The sequence below is a fragment of the Ascaphus truei genome, chromosome 4 (assembly GCF_040206685.1).
Source record: "Ascaphus truei isolate aAscTru1 chromosome 4, aAscTru1.hap1, whole genome shotgun sequence".
NCBI classification, from domain to species: domain Eukaryota; kingdom Metazoa; phylum Chordata; class Amphibia; order Anura; family Ascaphidae; genus Ascaphus; species Ascaphus truei.
The window spans coordinates 79,447,156-79,469,646 of NC_134486.1; the positions used below are offsets into that span (position 1 = coordinate 79,447,156).

General features: G+C 43.0%; 1 protein-coding gene across 2 annotated transcripts in view; it reads right to left on the reverse strand.

Annotated features, from left to right (window-relative positions):
- The window catches only part of PLEK (pleckstrin), a 121,959-nt gene that overhangs the window by 84,841 nt on the left and 14,627 nt on the right, over positions 1-22,491 (reverse strand). The window contains exon 3 of one of the 2 annotated variants that reach the window (XM_075596088.1): positions 13,210-13,726. The exons of the other annotated variant lie outside the window; for it this stretch is intronic. Within the exon in view, the coding sequence (XP_075452203.1) occupies positions 13,562-13,726 (165 nt within the window). The 3' untranslated portion in view covers positions 13,210-13,561. Of the gene's footprint in view, positions 1-13,209; positions 13,727-22,491 lie in introns of those variants that run through there. 2 annotated transcript variants of the gene reach the window in all.

Consider the following 22,491-nt stretch of genomic DNA (forward strand, 5'->3'; position numbering starts at 1 on the left):
AGCTGAAGAGGGAGCTGGAGGGGGAGAGGGAGCTGGAGAGTTGAGAGGGAGCTGGAGATCTGTGGAGAAGAGGGAGCTGGAGAGGGAGAAAAAAATTACAGTTAGTATTAAAATTAATGGTGCCCTGAATTTTTTTTTTTGCCCGGGGGCCTGCCCATGTCTAGCTACACCACTGCTCACTAGTATGGCCAGGCACTTTCTATCAACACACATGCATCATCTTTTGGTTTAAAAGCATGGGGTATCCAGAAAATACTAATAGGTACAGTAGAAGGGGTGGTAACCTTGAACAAATATTATTACAATAAGAATCCAGATGGCTATTCACCCTTGATTGTGTTGTCCCAAAAGGCCTTAGTGTGAACTTCTATACTCAGCATTTGTATGATCTATATAGTATTTCGTCCCATCCCTGGTATTTATCTATAAACTGTACTACCTTTAAGTGGATGGAGTTATATAGCTATTTAGCCAATTCCTGAATGAATGACCCATGACGTTAATTATTTAGATGAAATACAGTATATGGAAATACATTATGAGAAGATGTGACATACACCCACTGATACATTTCCATCAATCATCTATGTGATTTGTCAATATTATCCTTTCGGATTATTAGGATGTAGTATCTGTATGAACTGAAGTATGCTCAGTTCTTTCCTGGATACCTGTATAATCATCTTGTAAGTATGCAAGTAATTGCACATCTGTTTGATCTAATCTGAAATGAGAATACATCAGTTTGATTAATCGGATATGTTGATATTACTAGGTGGGACTCTTTATTGGAGTATATTGTTATCCGCACCCATCACACACCTTTTGGAGCATTTTTTACAGATGCATCATTGTAACCCCGTGCTTTACATTTCTCTGTGATAGAATCCCTGAAGGATGATATTAGATCCAATAATAAGGATTTAAGGCTGCTACAGAGGGAACAGTACTGGATTTTTAAAACTTAAGACCAAGTACCCTCTGGGTTTTAATGATGGGGTTGATATCACTCCCTTTCTGAAATGAATGTATCTTTGAGATGCGTTTCACTTCAGGGCATTTATGTTTATATTTTATACTCCCCAGTGTCTTTTGCATCTCTCTATATCTTAAGGGGATGTGTCATTTCACACACACTCCTCATAACATCTATTGTTATTTTGTTGTCTTATAAATAGTGAACTGAAGAAAAACCAAGTATAAGCTCCAGAAGAGCAGACAAGGAATATATTGAAAAATATATCAAATAAAACGGAGCCTGTTAAATGGGTTGTGGAGCGAGTAATAAACCATGAAGGGTGAGATTATGATAAAGTGTAGGAGGAGTCACAAAGGTGGGGTTAGGTAAGAATATAATGGGGTGTGGTAGCCCTGTGCAGGGTATGTGTAACCTCACAAGGACATGCAGCTCCAATTCAGCCCCTGTGTCTCCGGTATGCCCGGTGTGAAGTAACTGATACTCACGATGAGTCACTGTCCTACTCCTCTCAGCTGATGTAACTCTGGTAAAAATCAGCTGCTAGAAAATCCTCCATTATTTTGTCCCCGATGGCGTCTTTTCAATCAGATGAACAAGTAAGAGGGTGGATAGATCGACGAGACTGCCGCTCCAAAAAAAATTGAGGAAACTCACCAGCAAAGTTAAACTAAACATTTTTTTTAAACAACATGGTCAAAACAGAAAAAACTCTCCGCTCACGCGTTTCACACCCCGTATGGTGCTTTCTCGAGGAGTTCTCCTATTACTAGTAACTCTTATTAGATCTGATGAGGAGACTCTGGATCAGCTGCCTTCCCCCTCCATGTGCACTTCTCATTGGCGCAATATTAAGGAGGATCAGGTTTAAATATTCGGATGAGCCCTCCTGTTGTTAAACCCCCAGAAGAAGCGTTATACCAAGTGAAACGGTCATTGGGTCGGTTCTGTCTGTATGTCCTCTTAGAAATCCATGTATGCCTGACATATCCTCCTCATTCGGGGAACATGAACACCATTAACCCCACTGTTGCCTGTTGTATGCTATAGAAGCGGGATAGGCTTCTGCGTTCCATCTGCACCCTGCATATTTTCAGGATAGGATGTATCTGCGTGCTGCGATTAGCTGATTGACTGCTGATTGCTGTTTGCTACTGCACAGGATTTGGCTCAGTTGTTATACTTATATACACATATTCCTATCCATTGGTTTTATTTATATGTATGTGTAGCCATGTCTGGTTTGGCTACCAGTCTGCCCTCCCTGACATGCAAGCCCTGGTAAGAGCAGGCAGTGTCAGGACCAATTATGGGTTTTCCCCACCGAGGCAGCTTCCCTTGTGTGACAGGGGAGGAGGTGGGACAAGGCGTGAGTTCTGCCCAATCATGGGTTCAGATCTTGTACCTTCCTCCCACTGTATTTAAGGGGTTGCACCACCCAAATTGAGAGAGACAGGTATCACGCTGGATTGCTGTGCATTGGCATCCACTGTTCCTCTTTCCCTTGGGGGAGAGTGAGTGATTACTTTTCTCCTGTCCCTGCTAGAGGGGCAGGGAAGAGCAGGGATTGCTTCAGGTGCCCTTGGCCCGGAGTGGAGGTCTAGGGACCATCCAGAAGTTGGAGACCTGCAGTGAACTGCATTGGACAGTAAGTAGCCTGTGATACTATGGCAGCAGAGGACCAATCAACCTGTTCCAGTTATCTACACCTTCGGCCTAGTGTGTAATCTTACTGGGGGGAGAGGAGTACGTTCTTCTGTGGGAGATTGCCTCCATACATCTGGAGCCTGCAGTAGATGGAGGCGCTGTGTACCCAGGAATAAACCATGGTAATTTACCCCAGAAACCTGTCCTGTTCTCACCAACAACATCAGCGGAGACTCAGATCTACTGTAAGCCAGCAGGTATGCACCACACACCATGTAATGGCAGAATCTCCCAGGGGGAGGGGGAAACAGCGTTACATATGTATCTACGATTTATTGCTATTTAGCAAATTGTGGTTCCATTAGATGTTTCTTTTAATTGTCATATGTTACTTTTTTGTCTGTTTCTATTTAGTCCTCATGTGATCCCTTTGAAGTTGCTTTGTTTTCATGTCAAATGGTTCATCTAATGACAAATGTATTCTACATAAGGCTGCAGTCCCAGTGCCTCGGCGTGTGCTGTGCGTTCCAGCACCGCCCCCCCCCCCCCCCAGTCAGTCCGGTCCCAGTTATTACCTTGTCGCGCAAATTTCCCAAGCGGTGTGCGACAGGTTTTCAGTGAGACAGTGAAATTGAGCTTACAGTTTGCGACGTAGGCATGGCCACGCCCCTGCCGGCGGTTCAGCTAATAAGGGCGAACCAGCCGCGTGAGGTCATGACCACGCCCTGCAAAACCCCCGCCACACCCCCTCCCATCACAATCTCTCCCTCTCTCCCAGAACCGCAGATCGCGGTGTAGCGCTGTGCACGCGCCGACCCCCCCTGCCGGGCGCGCGTGCTACAGTGCTGACTGGAACCACAGCCTTAGGATCACTGAGTATAGCCATTTACTCTTTGACAAAGTATCCTGCGTGGTATGAAACGCGTCAGAGTTTGGATTGGTTCTGTGTTTTTTCCGAATTTGATTAAATTCGTTCTCTAAAGATTGCGTTCAGTTTTCACTGACAGGCTAGCAGTGCACCGCTTTGTTTTCCCTTTCCTCTGAGGAATCCATGTATGCCTGACTTACCCTCCTCATTTGGGGAACCAGAACACCATTAACTCCCCCCCACCGGGGATCCCCAGGTGAAGTCATTTTGATGATGAAACGCATAGGGCGTGGTCTAACTGTGTGGCTGACACTCACTTAGTGGATACCATAGAGGTTGTGTATGAGCTCATGAGTCTCCCCACTATTCAGATTGAACATATTTACATTCGCTTGTATGGACTCTTGAATCACTTGTATCCAGAGGAACATCTTTGCCGGGTGCTCAAGGGAGACGGTTCCGCCTCCGGTTCACGTGGAGGAGCAACGCAGGAGAACGCCGGGATCTTATGGTGTGCTGAGAAGACCACGTTGTTAGCGATTGAGATCTAATCTCATACACGCTTGTTTTTATACTACCTTTGTGAGTGGGCATTTGAATGAGTTCATGTTCCTTAAAATACATAGTTTTATATGTTAATACACTAGGTGTGCGCCTGTTTGTTTTCTTTTCTTTCTCTCTCTCTATATATATATTATATATATATATAGAAGAAAAAGGAAAGGGAAGAGATATGGCGCCACCTAAATCTATTCAAACATAAATATGGCAAACAATGATGATAATCTATGCTGTTCAAACTAAAAAATAAAAAGAATATAAAAAATACATGTGTAAAAATATAAACAAATAAGTGAATATGTCCAGATATATAAAATCCAATACAAATCAAAATCCAGCTCCACACGCTGTCCAAATGAGTCTTTGCAGCCTGAATGCAGGGGGTAACCACTCCCTCCAAGATATCTACAGAAAAAACAAACAAAAAACAGGTGCACTCATAGCGTATTAAAGTTTACAAAATTTATATGGAGTTGAACTGTTAGAAAAAGATTTAAAAGACCAATTCTTTTAAATCTTTTTCTAACGGTTCATCTTATGAGATTAAGGACTATATTAATTGTTTGAGTATATATGTCATCTATGTCAGTGCGTTCTGCAATATGTAGGCCGTACTTCGAGAGCTCTAAGTATGAGATTTCTCGAACACCGTAGAAACATAAAACATGGTCTTCAGTCACATAGCTTATCTCGTCATTATGACTCAATACACAATAAAGATCCCTGCTCTTTGTCCATCATTGGAATCGAGTCCATTTCACCCTCCTTGTCGGAGGGTGATAGGTTCAAAAAATTATGTGTCAGAGAGACGTACTGGATATATGTACTTGGTACATTGTATCCGGATGGTCTCAATGACAAAATTGATATTAGTACAGTAGTCTAATGGTTTGTTTCATGTTTGTGTGTCGTTGCTGTGTGTCCTTGCGGAGGTCTGGTTTGAGCGATGTACTTCGTTCCCTTCGTAGGGACTCACACCCGCCACACTTGTTTGAATAATCAATTCAATATTTCTCCCCTTATCTTGACTTGATATGTTATTACAAAAAATATATATATATTTTATTCACTTATTATATATTTACATTTTTTATTTAGGTGATATCTGCTTCGCTTGTGTGGCCACCACCGTTCTTGATACCTTTATATGTCTCCTCTCTCTTTTGTTATACACTTACTATATTATGACAGTCATTTAATTTTGTAGTGTGGTATATATATCTATGCCCCTATTAGTATTTGCACTATGTTATATTTATCATATATTTTAGGTATTATTTCCATTCCCCATATTTCTTTCCTTTTACCCTCCCTTTTCCTTCCTTTGCCCATTCCTTCTTTTTCTTTCTTATGGTTTTCCATAATATGACACTAATATGGATGATAATACCATCCTATAGATAACCACTAATATCCCATTCATGTAACAATAATAAAATTTATTTTTGATTATACATGATTAATTGATGTATATATAAACAGAGACCCTTACTGACCAGACATATGACCATATGATATTAGTGGTTATCTATAGGATGGTATTATCATCCATATTAGTGTCTCTGGTTTTTGTTCACAAATGGTCTTTATTAAATTAGTTTCATTTTATAAACATAGTTATCACATTTAATACACATATAGTCACCTATTAGTTATTATAGTTACATTTTATTTTCATATCATTTAGTACATTTACATAATTCACTTTTAGTATATTAAATTTCCATACATCACACATCTAGATTACCTTTAATTTTAGTATCACAGTCACACACAATATACATCCTGACATCATCATTATCACATTCATTCATTCACTAGTTATAATATCACATAATATTTAAAACATTAACACATATTTTTTTGTTGTTCTCATATATACATTTACACCATTATATACATACACATTATTTGCACCATATATTACACAAGCTAGCCATGTTTTTCTTCTGTTCTTGCTTCAAATTCATCTGCTGCTGCTCCTCTTGCTCCCCATTGGAATCAATAAAACCTGGTATTCACACTGAGGTTTTGATGTATGACACTAGGTATGTTCACTATATATATTTTGTGGGTTAGAAAATATGGTTTAGTTATGTGGCTATTTGTAGTTGGGCTAAATATACTATTACAGTATTTTTATGGTTATAAGTAAATATCTTCTCCAGATTCTGAAAAGCTATGGGTCTTATTAAATAGAAAAACCTGATGTCATTTAGACTCTGGTTATCAATTGAGATCTGCGTTATATATTGAATTTATATATGATGCAGGTACTGTAAGAATTATTTTTCTATATATTCATGCATATACATTTATTCTTTTTAACTCTTCAAACCCCTTTTTCTTTTTTAAAATCCTTCTCTCTCATTAGCGATTATGATTAACAGCTATCAAATTGATGGCTAAATATATTAAATACAGTTGATCTATTGTTAAAAGTCTTTCAACTATTCAATTCAAATCTAATGCGATATCCTTCTGTGTCCTATTTTTTGGACTTCTTTTTTAATAACTCAATTGGGTCCTCATAATATTATATGATTGAAATTGTTTAATGGTTAATTAAATATGTGATTGATTATTTAATGTATGCAAGTACCTCCCTATAAATACTATGAAGGGGCGCCTAGTGGGTAGCCCTGATGAAGTCATCATAGATGACGAAACGCGTAGGGCGTGGTCTAATTGAGGCCGTCATTTGCCTATGAACATTGGTACGGTTGGAAGTGCGACGCTGGTTCCTGTTCGCTCGTGGTATTGTTGCCGGCACAAAGATCCTGGAGTTGCTGGTTCCCGGAGGGACTCCATACACTGGACACCAATTTGGAAATACTTCACTTCCGGCTATCCAGTCAAACGGAGGAGAGACACGTGAGGACGCTATTGCTTTGAACCGGACAGCGGTGCTGGCACATGAGAGCCAATCTCAGACATTCAGTACTCTTGTGAGTGGGCATTTGTATGATTTTAAGTTCTATAAATTTTATATTATTACGTTAATGCACTAGTGTGCGCCTGTGTCTTTTTCTTTTTTTCACAGATTTATTTAGGGAGTAGTGATCCCTTTGAAACGGGCTGCAAACACTTGGATGTCATTGCTTTTGAAACGGGACTGTTTTTTCAGAGGTTTTTTAAAGATTTTTTCATTTTATCATTTTTATACTTTTCATTGATTTCATACATATTGAGTTTTTTATTATAACTGTTTATTTTATATCTTTATTAAATAGTATTCTGTTTACTAAATAATATATGTACTACCTTATCTCCTCTGAGATGACAGGTTTTTAGTATTGCTATTGGCCATCAACATACCACCCCACTAGACACATTCATGGTAGGGTTAATCAGTTTTTCATTATAATAGCCTTTGTTCAGGATATATTAGAGGCGCTACTTCATTGTTTTTTGTTATATATATATATAACCCTATTGGGATACTGTTTTCATGTTAAGGGTTAAGTATATGGGCTGTTGCAAAATACTGTGACCTTTCCAATATTTTTTGCCAAAAAAAGCTCAATAGAAGCTTAGCCACGCCCACGCTGTCACCTGGTGTAGTATGACACTGAAGAATCTAAACCACTCCCTCTGTAGGCATGGTGAGCCATGATGTCACTATTAGGCATAAATAGTGGGAGTAGAGGATTCTAGCCCCTAGATCCCAGGTGGAACCAGAGTAGGGGGTCTCACCCTATGTGTTGGTCATATATGTGCAACTGTGTGTTTAAGAGTATGGTCACCTTTATTGTTTTCTAGTGAGGGAAAAATGCTCCTTACCTTAGAAGGGCCACTGCTGTGTGGATGAAAGATTTCTACCCCTTTGCTACAGGAGGAAATTGTGTGGTGACTCATGGCGTGGGATTCCTAGAACAGTGATTTTACTGGGCGGAGTACCACATAGAGCAATCTCAAATGCCAATTCCATGCCTATGAACACCAGATCACCATTGTAGGGGCTAGAGGGATCTGTACAGGATGACCGGTAATGGGAGCCTCAATAGAAGGTGCTGAACTCATCTGGAATAGTTGAGGTCCACAGCAGGGCTCCTTGGTTTACCCGATGCCAACTATGTGATGATTGTTTCACCGGCATCACCGATACACCGCCTCTACTCTCAGGGATGGAGTCAACTCTCAGCACTTTGATCCGCTCCTTCACGTTGTGCATCACTACGTCATGACGCGTTTCGTCACGTGAATGACTTCCTCGGGATATATATATATATATATATACATTGAAAATAAAAGACAGCGCCCTTATTAGCATACACCTATAACCCTGCAAAACAGACCTCACACTGCAGGATGATACACCCAGCACAGATATAAGACAATGTTTCTAGATTAGCAGGAAACCAAGCAAATTGCAATATAAAAAATGAATGAACAAAATTATGAAAAAATATATAAAAAATGAAAAATATAAAAAATGTATGTTGGCAACAAGAACAATAAAAAAAGAAAAAATACCTATAAAAATTGTGTGTAAGTCTCTTTTGTATTGTTGACAAAAATATATAATCAATATAAAATGATGTCCATACAAATCCTTAAAAATGAATTAGAAGTCCTGGGCAGCTTAATTTTTGGGATCACCAACCTCCCAAAGATACCTAAGAAAAAAAGAAGAAAGAAAAAGCGCCCGATCCTAGTGTAAATTCAGATTTAAAGGTTTTAATTAACATGAACAGACGATTGCCAACTCACACTTTGTCAGTTTAAAATAAGCAATTTATGGGACAAGCCCATGCACCACGCTGACGTCCAAGTTTCAGAAGTCTTCCATCTGCATACAAATGAGGCTGCTGTGAATCAGCCCTGCTGTGGGATATGCTGCCGGTACAACCTTTCTCCTCTGCAGGGATGGTAGATGTTTCTGGCTGTATTCAATCACCCACCGATCGAGTAGCAGGATGCAGGAACTGACGTCTGTGCTCTGGAGCTTGAGCTGCTTGGCCACCGTAGTTTCCTGTACTACGTGACCCACGTGATTCACAGCAGCCACATTTGTATGCAGATGGAAGACTTCTGAAACTTGGACGTCAGCGTGGTGCATGGGCTTGTCCCATAAATTGCTTATTTTAAACTGACAAAGTGTGAGTTGGCAATCGTCTGTTCATGTTAATTAAAACCTTTAAATCTGAATTTACACTAGGATCGGGCGCTTTTTCTTTCTTCTTTTTTTCTTATAAATATATATATATATATATATATACATATTCACTACTGATAACGTGACAAATTATGTTATGGATGTCATCCCCTTTGTAGCTTTCATTCTTACGCTGGGGAGGTACTTGGCTTGTTACCCACAGTATGAGTTAAATTGCATAGAGTTAGTGATGCCCCATGTTAAATGGACCTCTCTGGAATACACTTCAGGATACTGAATGAGGAACGTGCTACTGTGTACTGCATACTTCTTCCATACATATCTGATCAGAATTGCACTAGGCACTTTCCTGTTGGGCCGATCCAAACACACTCCAGAGTTACCAACACTGAGAGCTCCTTACTAAAAGCATGCATCCTCCCGTTCAATACTGAGAACAATCTCCAACCCATACTACTGGTGCTAACTTAAAGGGGTACATGTTCCCTAACTGAAAACAACAACGGGTGACAGGACACATCTACATACATTCATCTATACACACAAACCTTTTTACAGGACTCATGGTGAAGCCCCAATCTGAACTCTCAAGAACCTGTTTATAGAACATGGAGAGGAGCTATATATATATATATATATATATATATATATATATATATATCCTTCTAGCTCCCTATGTTGACATCACTGGTCAAAAGACATACTGTGGAGTAGCAATATCACATGATGGGAAGGCGAGTAAACTTAGTGAGCCCACACAGTGAACCCATTAACTTAAAAAGTAGTCACAAAGGGGGGCTACATGTATATATGTACCTTATGTTAGAGGAGTGCAATCACAAGAGAAACATAGTGCAGACTGTTTTAAAATATAATACAGACTTCTGGTATAGTGCCAGGTAGAGCAGCAGCAGCCTGAGTTATGTAGAGGCCCTGCCAAACCACAGCCAAAACGGCAATAATCTGCAAAAAAAGAAAAGGCACCAGAGGAGTAGGCACAGCTAGAGGGGAGACTCCTTAGCATTTTAAAGTCAGAATACCCCCTGGAAAAAACAAGAGGGGGTTCTGTTGTGGTGGTAGGCAAAGTGCAAGCAGAGTGCTGAGCTCTGCAGAAGTCCAGCCAGTAATCACCCAAAACAGCAGCAGAAAAAAAGAGCAGCAGAGTGCCAGGCAAGGAGAAAGGAAAGGTTCCCTAGTGAGCTGGATGAAAAAATACCTCTCAAAAAAATCCAAAATGCCTCCAATGCCTCTCGAGCCCTAACTCCAAGTCCTTGGACATCACCTGCAGTGTCCCGCAAGGTTCTGTTCTGGGGCCCCTAATCTTTTCAGTCTTCATTAATGATCTACCTCCAGCTTGTAAGGGAGCTTCAATTCACATGTATGCGGATGACACAATCTTATATGCACGCAGCCCTCGACCCTCTCACCTTAGACACTTAATTCAATCTGATTTTCGAGACTTGAAAACTGGATTTCCCAAAACAAACTGTAATGAAACACTGACAAGACTATGTAACAATGTAACTTGTCATTATTGTGCTTTTACACTCACTGCGTTCATTTATGTGCCTTATTGTTCTTTGGAGAACAAAAACCCGGGCGCTACCTAGGAAGATGGTAGGTATAGTGAAAGGGGGATATAACAACCTTGGTAGTAGGCAAGGTGTCCCTCTGCTTCTTTTCCACCTGTGACTCAAAAAACCCCAATAAAGGATCTACCCAGGATCCTTCAACAAATGAGACAAGAAAAAAGGGGGGGATGGGGGAGCACTGGTGAAAATCTGATAAATAACCTAAAAAAGGTTGTAAAATGCTCTATGTCAATCTCAAGGGTTTTGAGGGTGTAGAATAAATTTTAACACTCACACGGCCTTGTGCGAATGCTGTCGCATAAAGGTATCTTTTGGGCTCACTTTTCCTTCTTCTCTTTTTCTTCTTGCGTCTCCTTTCTGTCTTCTGGATACTTTCGCCGCCTTGCGTCTGTAATTTCTTTCTCCTACTTCTTTGATGTTCGAGCACCACAAGCCCTGCTCGATTTCCCAAAGACTGGCTTTTTTACTTTTCCACAGAGTGACTCACGGACTGAGTTAGCTGTGTTCTGTTGTTGTACTGTCCATTCAATAAAGACTTTAGCCTTGTATTTATCGGGCTCATACCTTTTTGACCCTATTAGGGGGGGGGGGGGGGGTGAAGACCCACGTTTAGCACCAGTGGACCTCTCCCAGCTGGGACCTAGAAGGAGAACTAAAAGATACCATTTCCAAGTGTGCACTCACACTTGGCCGTGTGAGTAGTAACATTTTATTTTATTTCTGCCTTTAAACTGAGGTGGCCTTTTAACCTTCTGTTTTTAGAGCGTTTACTTCCCATTAAGAAGCGGGACTGCCCCATAAAGACTAAGAGACCATCCCCTAGAGCGCACGCACACATGCCCGTGTGAGTGTTTTATTTATATTCTTGCTCTACATCCTGATATCTTCCTGATAAAATCACAGTTTGCTCATACATTTTGTGTGTATTTTTATTCCGAGGGTGTGACGAACATCAAAGAAGTAGGAGAAAGAAATTACAGACGCAAGGCGGCGAAAGTATCCAGAAGACAGAAAGGAGACGCAAGAAGAAAAAGAGAAGAAGGAAAAGTGAGCCCAAAAGATACCTTTATGCGACAGCATTCGCACAAGGCCGTGTGAGTGTTAAAATTTATTCTACACCCTCAAAACCCTTGAGATTGACATAGAGCATTTTACAACCTTTTTTAGGTTATTTATCAGATTTTCACCAGTGCTCCCCCATCCCCCCCTTTTTTCTTGCCTTATTGTTCTTTACCTGGAACTTTACCTTTCTGGGTTCTCTCTCTCTATGTGCCATTGTTCTATCTCTTGTTGGAAGGCTTGTTTATTGGACAGTTCAAGGGAAGTATAAGGATCAACCAACATGGCTGCTGAGGCAGGAAGTCAGCCTCATTCTGGATATATTGCCTGCACCTGCCTGCTCCCTTTATAAGGCTTAATTCCCCCTGTCTTCCTTGCCTGTGCAAGGTTCTGTTTTCTTTGACTCCTGCTGGAAGCTGTGTCCTTGCCTGTTGCCAAACTATCAAGCCTCGACAATTCTGCCTTCTCCAGCCCTGACCTCGGAACTGTGACCCCTATTAGTCTGCCTTCTCCAGTCCTGGCCCTGGAGCAGTGACCACGGTTATCCTGCCTTCTCCTGCCCTGACCTTGGATGAGGACCTCACTATTCTACTCTTCAGGATTATGACTATACCTAAGCAGTAAATATAGTTTACTATGGATGATGACATTTTTACCTGCGAAAAATAATAATAACTATACCTCTCACTAGTGAATATCAGAGACTATCCCAAGTAACAGGGGGGTGCTTAATTATGCCTCTCATAACACTTTTGTTTCCATCAACCCATGTCTCTTATCTGGCTGTCTGTAAACAGGGTCCCACATCCCCTGTGTATTTATGTGCAGGGTCCCTGTGCCTCCCACCTATGTCTGTATGTAGAGGTTGGGTCACTTTACTACGCGAGTCAACAGCAGAGATAGTTGAGAAGAGAAGGATTTCAGCCATGTCCAGGGAACAGCCATGTGACAATAAGCCAGTTTGATGATTGTTTTTATTTCCAATAAAGTTACAATTAAAACTAAGTACACAGCACTGTGCTGCATAGTGATGACTTGACTACTGCATGAAACCCCTCATTAGAGCGTCCCTGTGTTGTTCTGTAGTGGATGTGTAATTGATCTAGTTCCTATAGGATAATCTTTCCTCTAGTGTAGTATTCATTTCATGACTGAACAGAATAATAATCACTGGGTAAAGAGGTATAAAAAGAAGAAAGGAATAAAATGATAATTTAGGCCACTGACACCATTTGCAAGGCACACCATTAGGCACTCCCCCCCCCCCCCCCCCCCCATGAAGAAATACACACGACACAGATTGCAAAATATAGAAATGATACATTTTACCAAAACACAAACCTAGTCATTAAAAAAAAAAAAAGTAAATAAAAATAAAAGCAGACTATTTTGAAAACAGAATCTACTTTCACTTTATTCCACAATTTATCTTATTTAAAACCAAATATTACCTAAGTAGTAGCTTTCTACCAGGAGGTACATTGCTTATTGGCTATTACACAGATTACGCAACTGTATTTACAAAATACATATTCAGCAACATAAACCATATACAAATAATAATTAAAAAAAAAAACATATACCATATTATTTCATTTTAAATAAACATCAACATGGGTATTGAAGTCAAAGGTGTAGCTTGTGATATGTTATTTACTGTGGCTGCTTTTTCATAAGCTTTCCACTGGTTAAAGTAGCTTCCTCAGAAGATTGTCCAGCATCATTGACTTCCTGAACCTTCAGTGGAACATCTCTTTGTTGATCCACATCAGACTGCGCGTTTCATTGGGTTTACACTCGTATTCAATGCTGCTGAAGCTGTTTCCCCACTGACAGTGATCTCTTTTGTGGTAGTTGTAAAACTTGACTTGCCACACAGTCTCAAAGCACCCAATGTCATTAAACTGTGTAGAAAAGACAAGACCGCATTAAATAAAGACCGTAACCCTGACAATTTATATTACCGGCTCAAGTATTTTTGTATTAGTGTTAACCTTTAAAGCAGCAATCCCCAAGAAGCCTATATGAGTTTAACTCACACAGTGTTAGTATTGTGTCCCCTGGAGTGCTGCTTTAAAACACAGGTACAATGGCACAGAAGGGAGAAACAACATATGTAGAATTTGAGACTAATGACTTTGCAGTTTGTATTGTTTCACATTTGTGGAAGAACCATTTATTTATTTTTAAAGCTGCAAAAGTGCTGATCGGGCAGTACTACAGTACATGGAAATTGCAAGGCAAGTCAATCGAGCTGTATGACCTTTGGTACTACAAACTATGTGATTGGCACTTTTGCACTTCAATGAATAACCTTGTCACAATAAAGTCTTTAACCAATTAAGTTGTGTTAATACAGCAACCAAGGGGTTACCTCTTTTTTCTATATCTCCTATGAGGGAAAAACCTTGGTCGTCATGGTGTCTGCATTAATGGGCCAATAAAAGAATGAAAAGCAATATGTTTATAAGTGAAGTGATAGGGTACAGATGTACCAGAGATTTGACTTTATCTATCCCGGGTATCTTTAAAGAGATATCATAACAATTCCTGGGAACACTCTGGCCAGCTGACGTGACAGAAAGGACACTTTCATATCCTCACAGATTTACAAAGGGGACAATAATTCTAACTGACACAAACCACAATTAAATAAGATATAGAGCAGAAACACAGTAAATATGAAAGGGTATCTGTACTGCATGTCATATTTATTTCCCCATCAAAATTAAAATGAACCCTGTCAAGACAGATATCCACATGTGCATTAAAACCATCTGAATGCCATTATGAGGGAAGCATTATTCTAGGAGTTACAGGGAGAAAGATATGAGGTATTTTATACTCTCAGATTAATTTGGGTTTAAAATCATTCTCTTCCAGCCATAAATGTCACAAAAGATTGATGAGGGGGAGATAAGATACACCCACAAAAGGTTTGCCTGATCTTGTCACAGAAGCAACATTTTGAGCTTAAAAAGAATAAGTTTAAGTAGAAAAATCTAAATTCATCCGAGGGTGTTCTAGCAATAACATGGAAATGCTCGCATTTCAATCTCTCTACCTCAAGGAGTTTAGTATGTGGTAACGTATTAGGCTGCGGCCACGCACACATGCGTGTATGTGTGCAGGGGTCTGTGACCCCTGTACTAGGTCAGATTACCCTCAGTAGGCCCCGACTCCCTTGTGGGGAAAGTGCGAGAATAATATATATATATATATATATATATATATATATATATATATATATATACAGTGTTCGACAAACCTATACATTTGCTCGCCCCGGGCGAGTGGATTTAACATCGTGGCGAGCTCCTATTGGCCCAAGCAGCACACGTGTGGTACTAGGTGGCGAGTAGATTTTTTTGTTCGGCGAGTAGATTTTTTGGTGATTTGTCGACCACTGTGTGTGTATATATATATATATATATATATATATATATATATATATATATATATATATATATATATATATATATATATATATAAGAAAAAGGGGAAGAGAGAGCGCACGCCCATAGCGTAAAATAGTACAATTTAATGAGGGGGAGGGGAAAAGGGGGGATAAGAATTGCACTTACAAAGGTACAATATAAACAAGCATATTGTGATATATAATCACCACCATCCGGTCATAACTGCAGTGTCTTTGTATTGGCAGTCCCAGGATGATGTCCCGATCAGAGTCCAGGGTAAATGATCTCTTCTCTGCCTGTAAAGGAGTCCTCTAAAGCAGCTCCGAGTTTGGAAGCCTCTGCAGCATCCGCGCGGGTGAATCAGTCCCAGCGCGTGGTGATGACGTCAATGTCCCTGCGTCTGCCGTGATGACGCTCCATATAAGGGAGCGTCATCACGGCAGACGCAGGGACATTGACGTCATCACCACGCGCTGGGACTGATTCACCCGCGCGGATGCTGCAGAGGCTTCCAAACTCGGAGCTGCTTTAGAGGACTCCTATACAGGCAGAGAAGAGATCATTTACCCTGGACTCTGATCGGGACATCATCCTGGGACTGCCAAGACAAAGACACTGCAGTTATGACCGGATGGTGGTGATTATATATCACAATATGCTTGTTTATATTGTACCTTTGTAAGTGCAATTCTTATCCCCCCTTTTCCCCTCCCCCTCATTAAATTGTACTATTTTACGCTATGGGCGTGCGCTCTCTCTTCCCCTTTTTCTTCTAGATTCCCTGTGGATTTGGTTTGTCCACTTTGAGAGCAGCCGGAGACCCTCTACACCAGAACTTACCATCTATTGGACTATTCTGAGGACTGGTTTTTACACTCTTTTTCCCATTTTTGGACACATATATATGTAGAATTGAATGTTTATCATTTGTATGGTTTACAGGTTTATTGCTAGGTTTGGGGTTCCATTCATAATTTTTATATTTTACTAATATTTACATTTTTATTTTTATTTTTATATTTCATTTTTTATGTTAGTTATCTTATATAATTACCATAACCCCCTATACATTGTTGACTTATCCAGCTAGTTCAATTGTTTATTAACCTACCATCAGCAGAGGCGCAGCTTTGCTTCTTTTTTTCTTGTTATATATATATATATATATATATATACAGTGCTTGACAAATCACCCAAAAATCTACTCGCCGAACCAAAAAATCTACTCGCCACCTAGTCCCGCCTCTAGTCCCGCCCCCAACCCCGCCTCTAATCCCGCCCCCAGCCCCGCATTTAAAAAAAACCATAAATGAAATAAATGTAATAAATTTCTAGTAAGAACATTCGTTTTTGACATAAGTTTATTTATTGTATTACATTATACTACAATTAGTCCTTGTTTTGTGTGTGTGTATGTGTGTGTATAAATGTCGAATCTAGAAAAAAAAGCCAGATGTGAATGACTAGTTTCCTGCACCCCTTAACTAGTGCCTGGATGCCCCCGCTTCAGAATGTTTAAAGCAGCAATCCCACCTGGGATCTTACCTGATCCGCAGACCCTCAATGTCCAGGTACCTCATTCCCACAATGTTATACATTGGAGGGGATGTGTTCCCTACCTGTCTTCTGGGTTACGGGGGATTCCAATGTCTTCTGTGTGAAGCTTGAGTCAGATCTGGAAGAAAGCAGTATAGGTTATTTCGGTGTAGTATAGGGCAGTTAAGATATACAGGGTAAATAAAATATCCAGATCCAGATTTTGAGACAGAGAGAGGGTGAGACAGAGAGAGGGTGAGACAGAGAGAGGGTGAGACAGAGAGAGAGAGAGAGGGTGAGAGAGAGACGGAGAGAGGGTGAGAGAGACGGAGAGAGAGACGGAGAGAGGGTGAGAGAGAGACGGAGAGAGGGTGAGAGAGAGACGGAGAGAGGGTGAGAGAGAGACGGAGAGAGGGTGAGAGAGAGACGGAGAGAGGGTGAGAGAGAGACGGAGAGAGGGTGAGAGAGGACGGAGAGAGGGTGAGAGAGAGACCGAGAGAGGGTGAGAGAGAGATGGAGAGAGGGTGAGAGAGAGGGTGAGAGGGAGAGAGAGAGGGAGAGAGAGAGGGAGAGAGAGAGGGAGAGACAGAGGGAGAGAGAGAGGGTGAGAGACGGAGAGAGGGTGACTGTGGGGGGATGGGGTGACTGGGTGGGGTGATGGGGTGACTGGGTGGGGTGATGGGGTGACTGGGTGGGGTGATGGGGTGACTGGGTGGGTGATTGGGTGGGGTGACTGGGTGGGTGATTGGGTGGGGTGACTGGGTGGGTGATTGGGTGGGGATTACTGACTGACTGGGTGGGGATTACTGACTGTCTGACTGGGTGGGGTGACTGGGCAGGGGGGTGGGATGACTGACTGGGTGGGGTATGTTTGACTTGGTGGGGGGGTATGATTGACTGGGTGGGGGGGTATGACTGGGTGGGGGGTATGACTGACTGGGTGGGGGGGTTATGACTGACTGGGTGGGGGGGTATGACTGACTGGGTGGGGGGGTATGACTGACTGGGTGGGGGGTATGACTGACTGGGTGGGGGGTATGACTGACTGAGGGGGTATGACTGACTGGGTGGGGGGGGGGTATGACTGACTGGGTGGGGGGGTATGTTTGACTTGGTGGGGGGGTATGATTGACTGGGTGGGCGGGGTATGACTGACTGGGTGGGGGGTATGACTGACTGGGTGGGGGGGGTTATGACTGACTGGGTGGGGGGGTATGACTGACTGGGTGGGGGGGTATGACAGACTGGGTGGGGGGTATGACTGACTGAGGGGGTATGACTGACTGGGTGGGGGGGGTATGACTTACTGGGTGGGGGGTATGACTGGGTGGGGGGGTATGACTGACTGGGGGGGTATGACTGACTGGGTGGGGGGGAGTATGACTGACTGGGTGGGGGGGAGTATGACTGACTGGGTGGGGTGGGGGGATGACTGACTGGGTGGGATGGGGGGATGACTGGGTGGGATGGGGGGATGACTGACTGGGTGGGATGGGGGGATGACTGACTGGGTGGGGTGGGGGGATGACTGACTGGGTGGGGGGATGACTGGGTGGGGTGGGGGGATGACTGACTGGGTGGGATGGGGGGATGACTGGGTGGGATGGGGGGATGACTGACTGGGTGGGATGGGGGGATGACTGACTGGGTGGGGTGGGGGGATGACTGACTGGGTGGGGGGATGACTGGGTGGGGTGGGGGGATGACTGACTGGGTGGGGTGGGGGGATGACTGACTGGGTGGGGTGGGGGGTACCTTTGGTGTCACACACACACACACACACACACACACACACCACTCTCTCTCATACATACACACACACACACACCACTCTCTCTCATACATACACACTCTGTGGAACCGGAGGGCAAGCGGGACAGGGGGGGGAAATCCCCTGCCTCGCGCGAGCAGCCACGGGGACAGGAGCGGAGACCAAAGGGGAAGCAGGTTTGGGGGGGGGGGGGAACATTCCCCGCTGTCATCTCCTGCCCCACGCGAGCAGCCACGGGGACAGGAGCGGAACCGGAGGGCAAGCGGGACCGGGGAGTGGGTGGGGGGGAAATCCCCTGCCGTCATCTCCTGCCCCGCGCGAGCAGCCACGGGGACAGGAGCGGAGACTGAGGGGATGAGAAGGGAAGCGCGAGCAGGAGACAGGGACCGCGCACGCGAGGAGCAGCCATTACTTACCCCTGCAGAGAAGGGCTCCATTCCGCGTCACGACCGCGTCACGGCCAATCAGCCAGGAAGATATTTTGTTTTGTTATTTATTTATTTTTTTAAATTTGTGGGGGGGTGGGGAAGCGGAGACAGCCACGGGGACCGAGGGGAACACCCCTGCTGGCATCGGGAGCAGCCACTGGGGGAAAGCGGGGACCGTAGGGCAACCGGGACGGGGGAACATCGCCCACTGTCATCTCCTGCCCCGCGCGAGCAGCCACAGGGACAGGAGCAGAACCGGAGGGCAAGCGGGGCAGGGGGGGGGGAGATGGGGGGAGAAATCCCCTGCTGTCATTTCTTGCCCGACAGGAGCGGAGACTGGAGGGGATGAGGAGGGAAGCGCGGGCAGGAGACGGAGACGGACCGCGCGCGCGAGGAGAAGCCATTACCCCTGCAGAGAAGGGCTCCATTCCGCGTCACGACCAATTGGCCAATCAGCCAGGAGGATATTTTTTTTGTTATTTTTTTTTTTTAATTTTTTTAAAATTTGCGCAGAGCAGGGGGGAAAAGTAGCTGGCCACGGGCCAATTTCCGTTCGCACCTGGCGAGTGGGCGACCGGGTTTGTCGAGCACTGTATATATATATATATATTTATATATACACACATACACACACACAGTTGTGTGAAAAAGAAAGTACACCCTCTTTGAATTCTATGCTTTTACATATCAGGACATAATAACAATCATCTGTTCCTTAGCAGGTCTTAAAATAAGTTGTGTGAAAAAGAAAGTACACCCTCTTTGAATTCTTTTTCACAGTTGTGTGAAAAAGAAAGTACACCCTCTTTGAATTCTATGGTTTTACATATCAGGACATAATAACAATCATCTGTTCCTTAGCAGGTCTTAAATAAGGTAAATACAACCTCAGATGAACAACAACACATGACATATTACACTGTGTCATGATTTATTTAACAAAAATAAAGACAAAATGGAGAAGCTTTGTGTGAAAAACTAAGTACACCCTTACTGCTTCCATAGAAATTAAGATGCCAAGTAGCAGACAGGTGCTGCTAATCAAATGCCCTTGACTAATTGATCATCAGCAAGTGTGACCACCTCTATAAAAGCCGAAGTTTTAGCAGTTTGCTGGTATGGAGCATTCAGGTGTGTGTCAACACAACGAGAAGGAGGAAAGACATCAGCAATGATCTTAGAGAAGCAATTGTTGCTGCCCATCAACCTGGGAAGGGTTTTAAGGCAATTTCCAAACAATTTAAAGTACATCATTCTACAGTGAGAAAGATTATTCAAAAGTGGAAAACATTCAAGACAATTGCCAATCTTCCCAGGAGTGGACGTCCCAGCAAATTCACCCCAAGGTCAGACCGTGCAATGCTCAGAGAAATTGCAAAAAAAAGTTACATCTCAGACTCTACAGGCCCAGTTAGCATTTTAAATGTTAAAGTTCATGACAGTACAATTAGAAAAAGACTGAACAAGTATGGCTTGTTTGGAAGGGTTGCCAGGAGAAAGCCTCTTCTCTCTAAAACATTGTTTCCCAACTCCAGTCCTCAGGGAACCCCAACAGGTCAGGTCTTAAGGATATCCCTACTCCATCACAGGTGGCTCAGTCAAAATGACTGGGCTGATGATTGACCCACCTGTGCAGACAGACTTGTATTCACGACTACTTATAGTCAAGCTGGTGGTTTTGTAAAATCTACCATTTTAAAACATTGGCATATCTTACAAAATGATGACATCCTTTCTGCAAGTTGCTGTGCACCACCTATGGTTGCCTTTAAAAGAGGGAGGAACTTGGCAGACAGCCTGATACATGCAGACAATGAGAGTAACTACAAAACCCCTCATTTTCTGATGGGAGGCAGGCCGGTTAACTTTAGGTGTTTGAGCTGTTCGATATGCAATAGCCTTATTACTGGCAATATATTCTGCCACCCGAACAGTGTTAAAGAAATTAAAATCAAGGATAAAATGACATGTAGATCAGATTTCATTGTGTACATAATAAAGTGCCCATGTGGTTTTCTCTACTTGGGAAAACCCATAAGAATGCTTAAAAAACTAGATTCATATAGCATAAAAGTGTCATTAGAAAAAGTACGGATCCCTCTCTGTGCTAGTGCAGCACTGTGTGGAACACAATCATAATGTGGCATCTCTGCGCGTTATGGGAATCTAATCAGTAACGTCCAGGCAAGGCACTCCTGACAGGGAGACATTTCTACTGAGACGGGAAGCCTTCTGGATCCACGCTCTTAACACCAGTAATGGAACAGCACTTAATGAACACCAGAATTTGAGGTGTTTCCTTAACAGAAGATAATTCTATCTTTTTACAGGCACGCGTGATCTGGTACCTTCCATGGACTACGCTTCTATCTAGTGTGGGAGATTGCCCTACATCCCACCCTTCTTGCCTTCCCTTCCCCCCCACCCTGCTGCAGTTTATCCCCCCCTGCCCTTGTTTTCCCCTTCCCCCCCTTCCTCTTCCCTGCCCCTCTATAGATGTATGCTTTAATAGTTTTGTGATGTACTGCTCTTTTTTTGTTACTATATACTTAGGGCTTTATAGTCCATCAGGGTAGAGTCATCTGCAGCTTATTGTTTTTTTATTACACAGGTATATGGTGTTTGTATACATGTCACATATGCTTGATTTGTTTTTGTTTATTTGCACTTACAGGGTGATGTATTGGGATCTCAGTCCTCCCTGCTCAGACTGTGTTTCCATGTCTCTAGCACAGCACATGTGAGTACTGCACTGGTAGAGACCTGCCCTCCCTCTCCTATTCCACCCCCCTCCCCCGACGGCTGACGTCATCTCATCACGGGGGCGTCGACATCCTGGTGTGTGGTGTGGCAGTGATTTCCTCCCAGAGCAGCTCAGTGCTCTGCTACCGGGGACCAGCACCACGATGTCTGACGTCATCACGAAGCGCCACGCAGGCGCGCTGACGTCATCACGTGGGCGTTAATGTCGTGACTCTGAGGCTGAGCATGGAGGGGCGAGTACCAAGGGGGGTATATGTATAAATATATGCTGTTCACTGGTATCTGGTAGCCTACACCTTAAGAAAGGCAGTATTACTGCCGAAACGTTGGATTTCTTGGCACATTAAACCCTTTTCACTGCTGATTAAGACCGTGTGCCTGCTTCTTCTTCTCTACCCCACCTGTGCTGGAGCAGGGATATCCTTAAGACCTGACTTGTTGGGGTTCCCTGAGGACTGGAGTTGGGAAACAATGCTCTAAAAAGAACATGGCAGCACAGCTTAGGTTTGCAAAGTTGCATCTGAACAAACCACAAGACTTCTGGAACAATGTCCTTGATGAGACCAAAGTGGAGATGTTTGGCCATAATGCACAGCGCCACGTTTGGCAAAAACCAAACACAGCATATAAGCACAAACACCTCATACCAACTGTCAAGCACGGTGGTGGAGGGGTGGTGATTTGGGCCTGTTTTGCAGCCACAGGACCTGGGAACCTTGCAGTCATTGAGTCGACTATGAACTCCTCTGTAT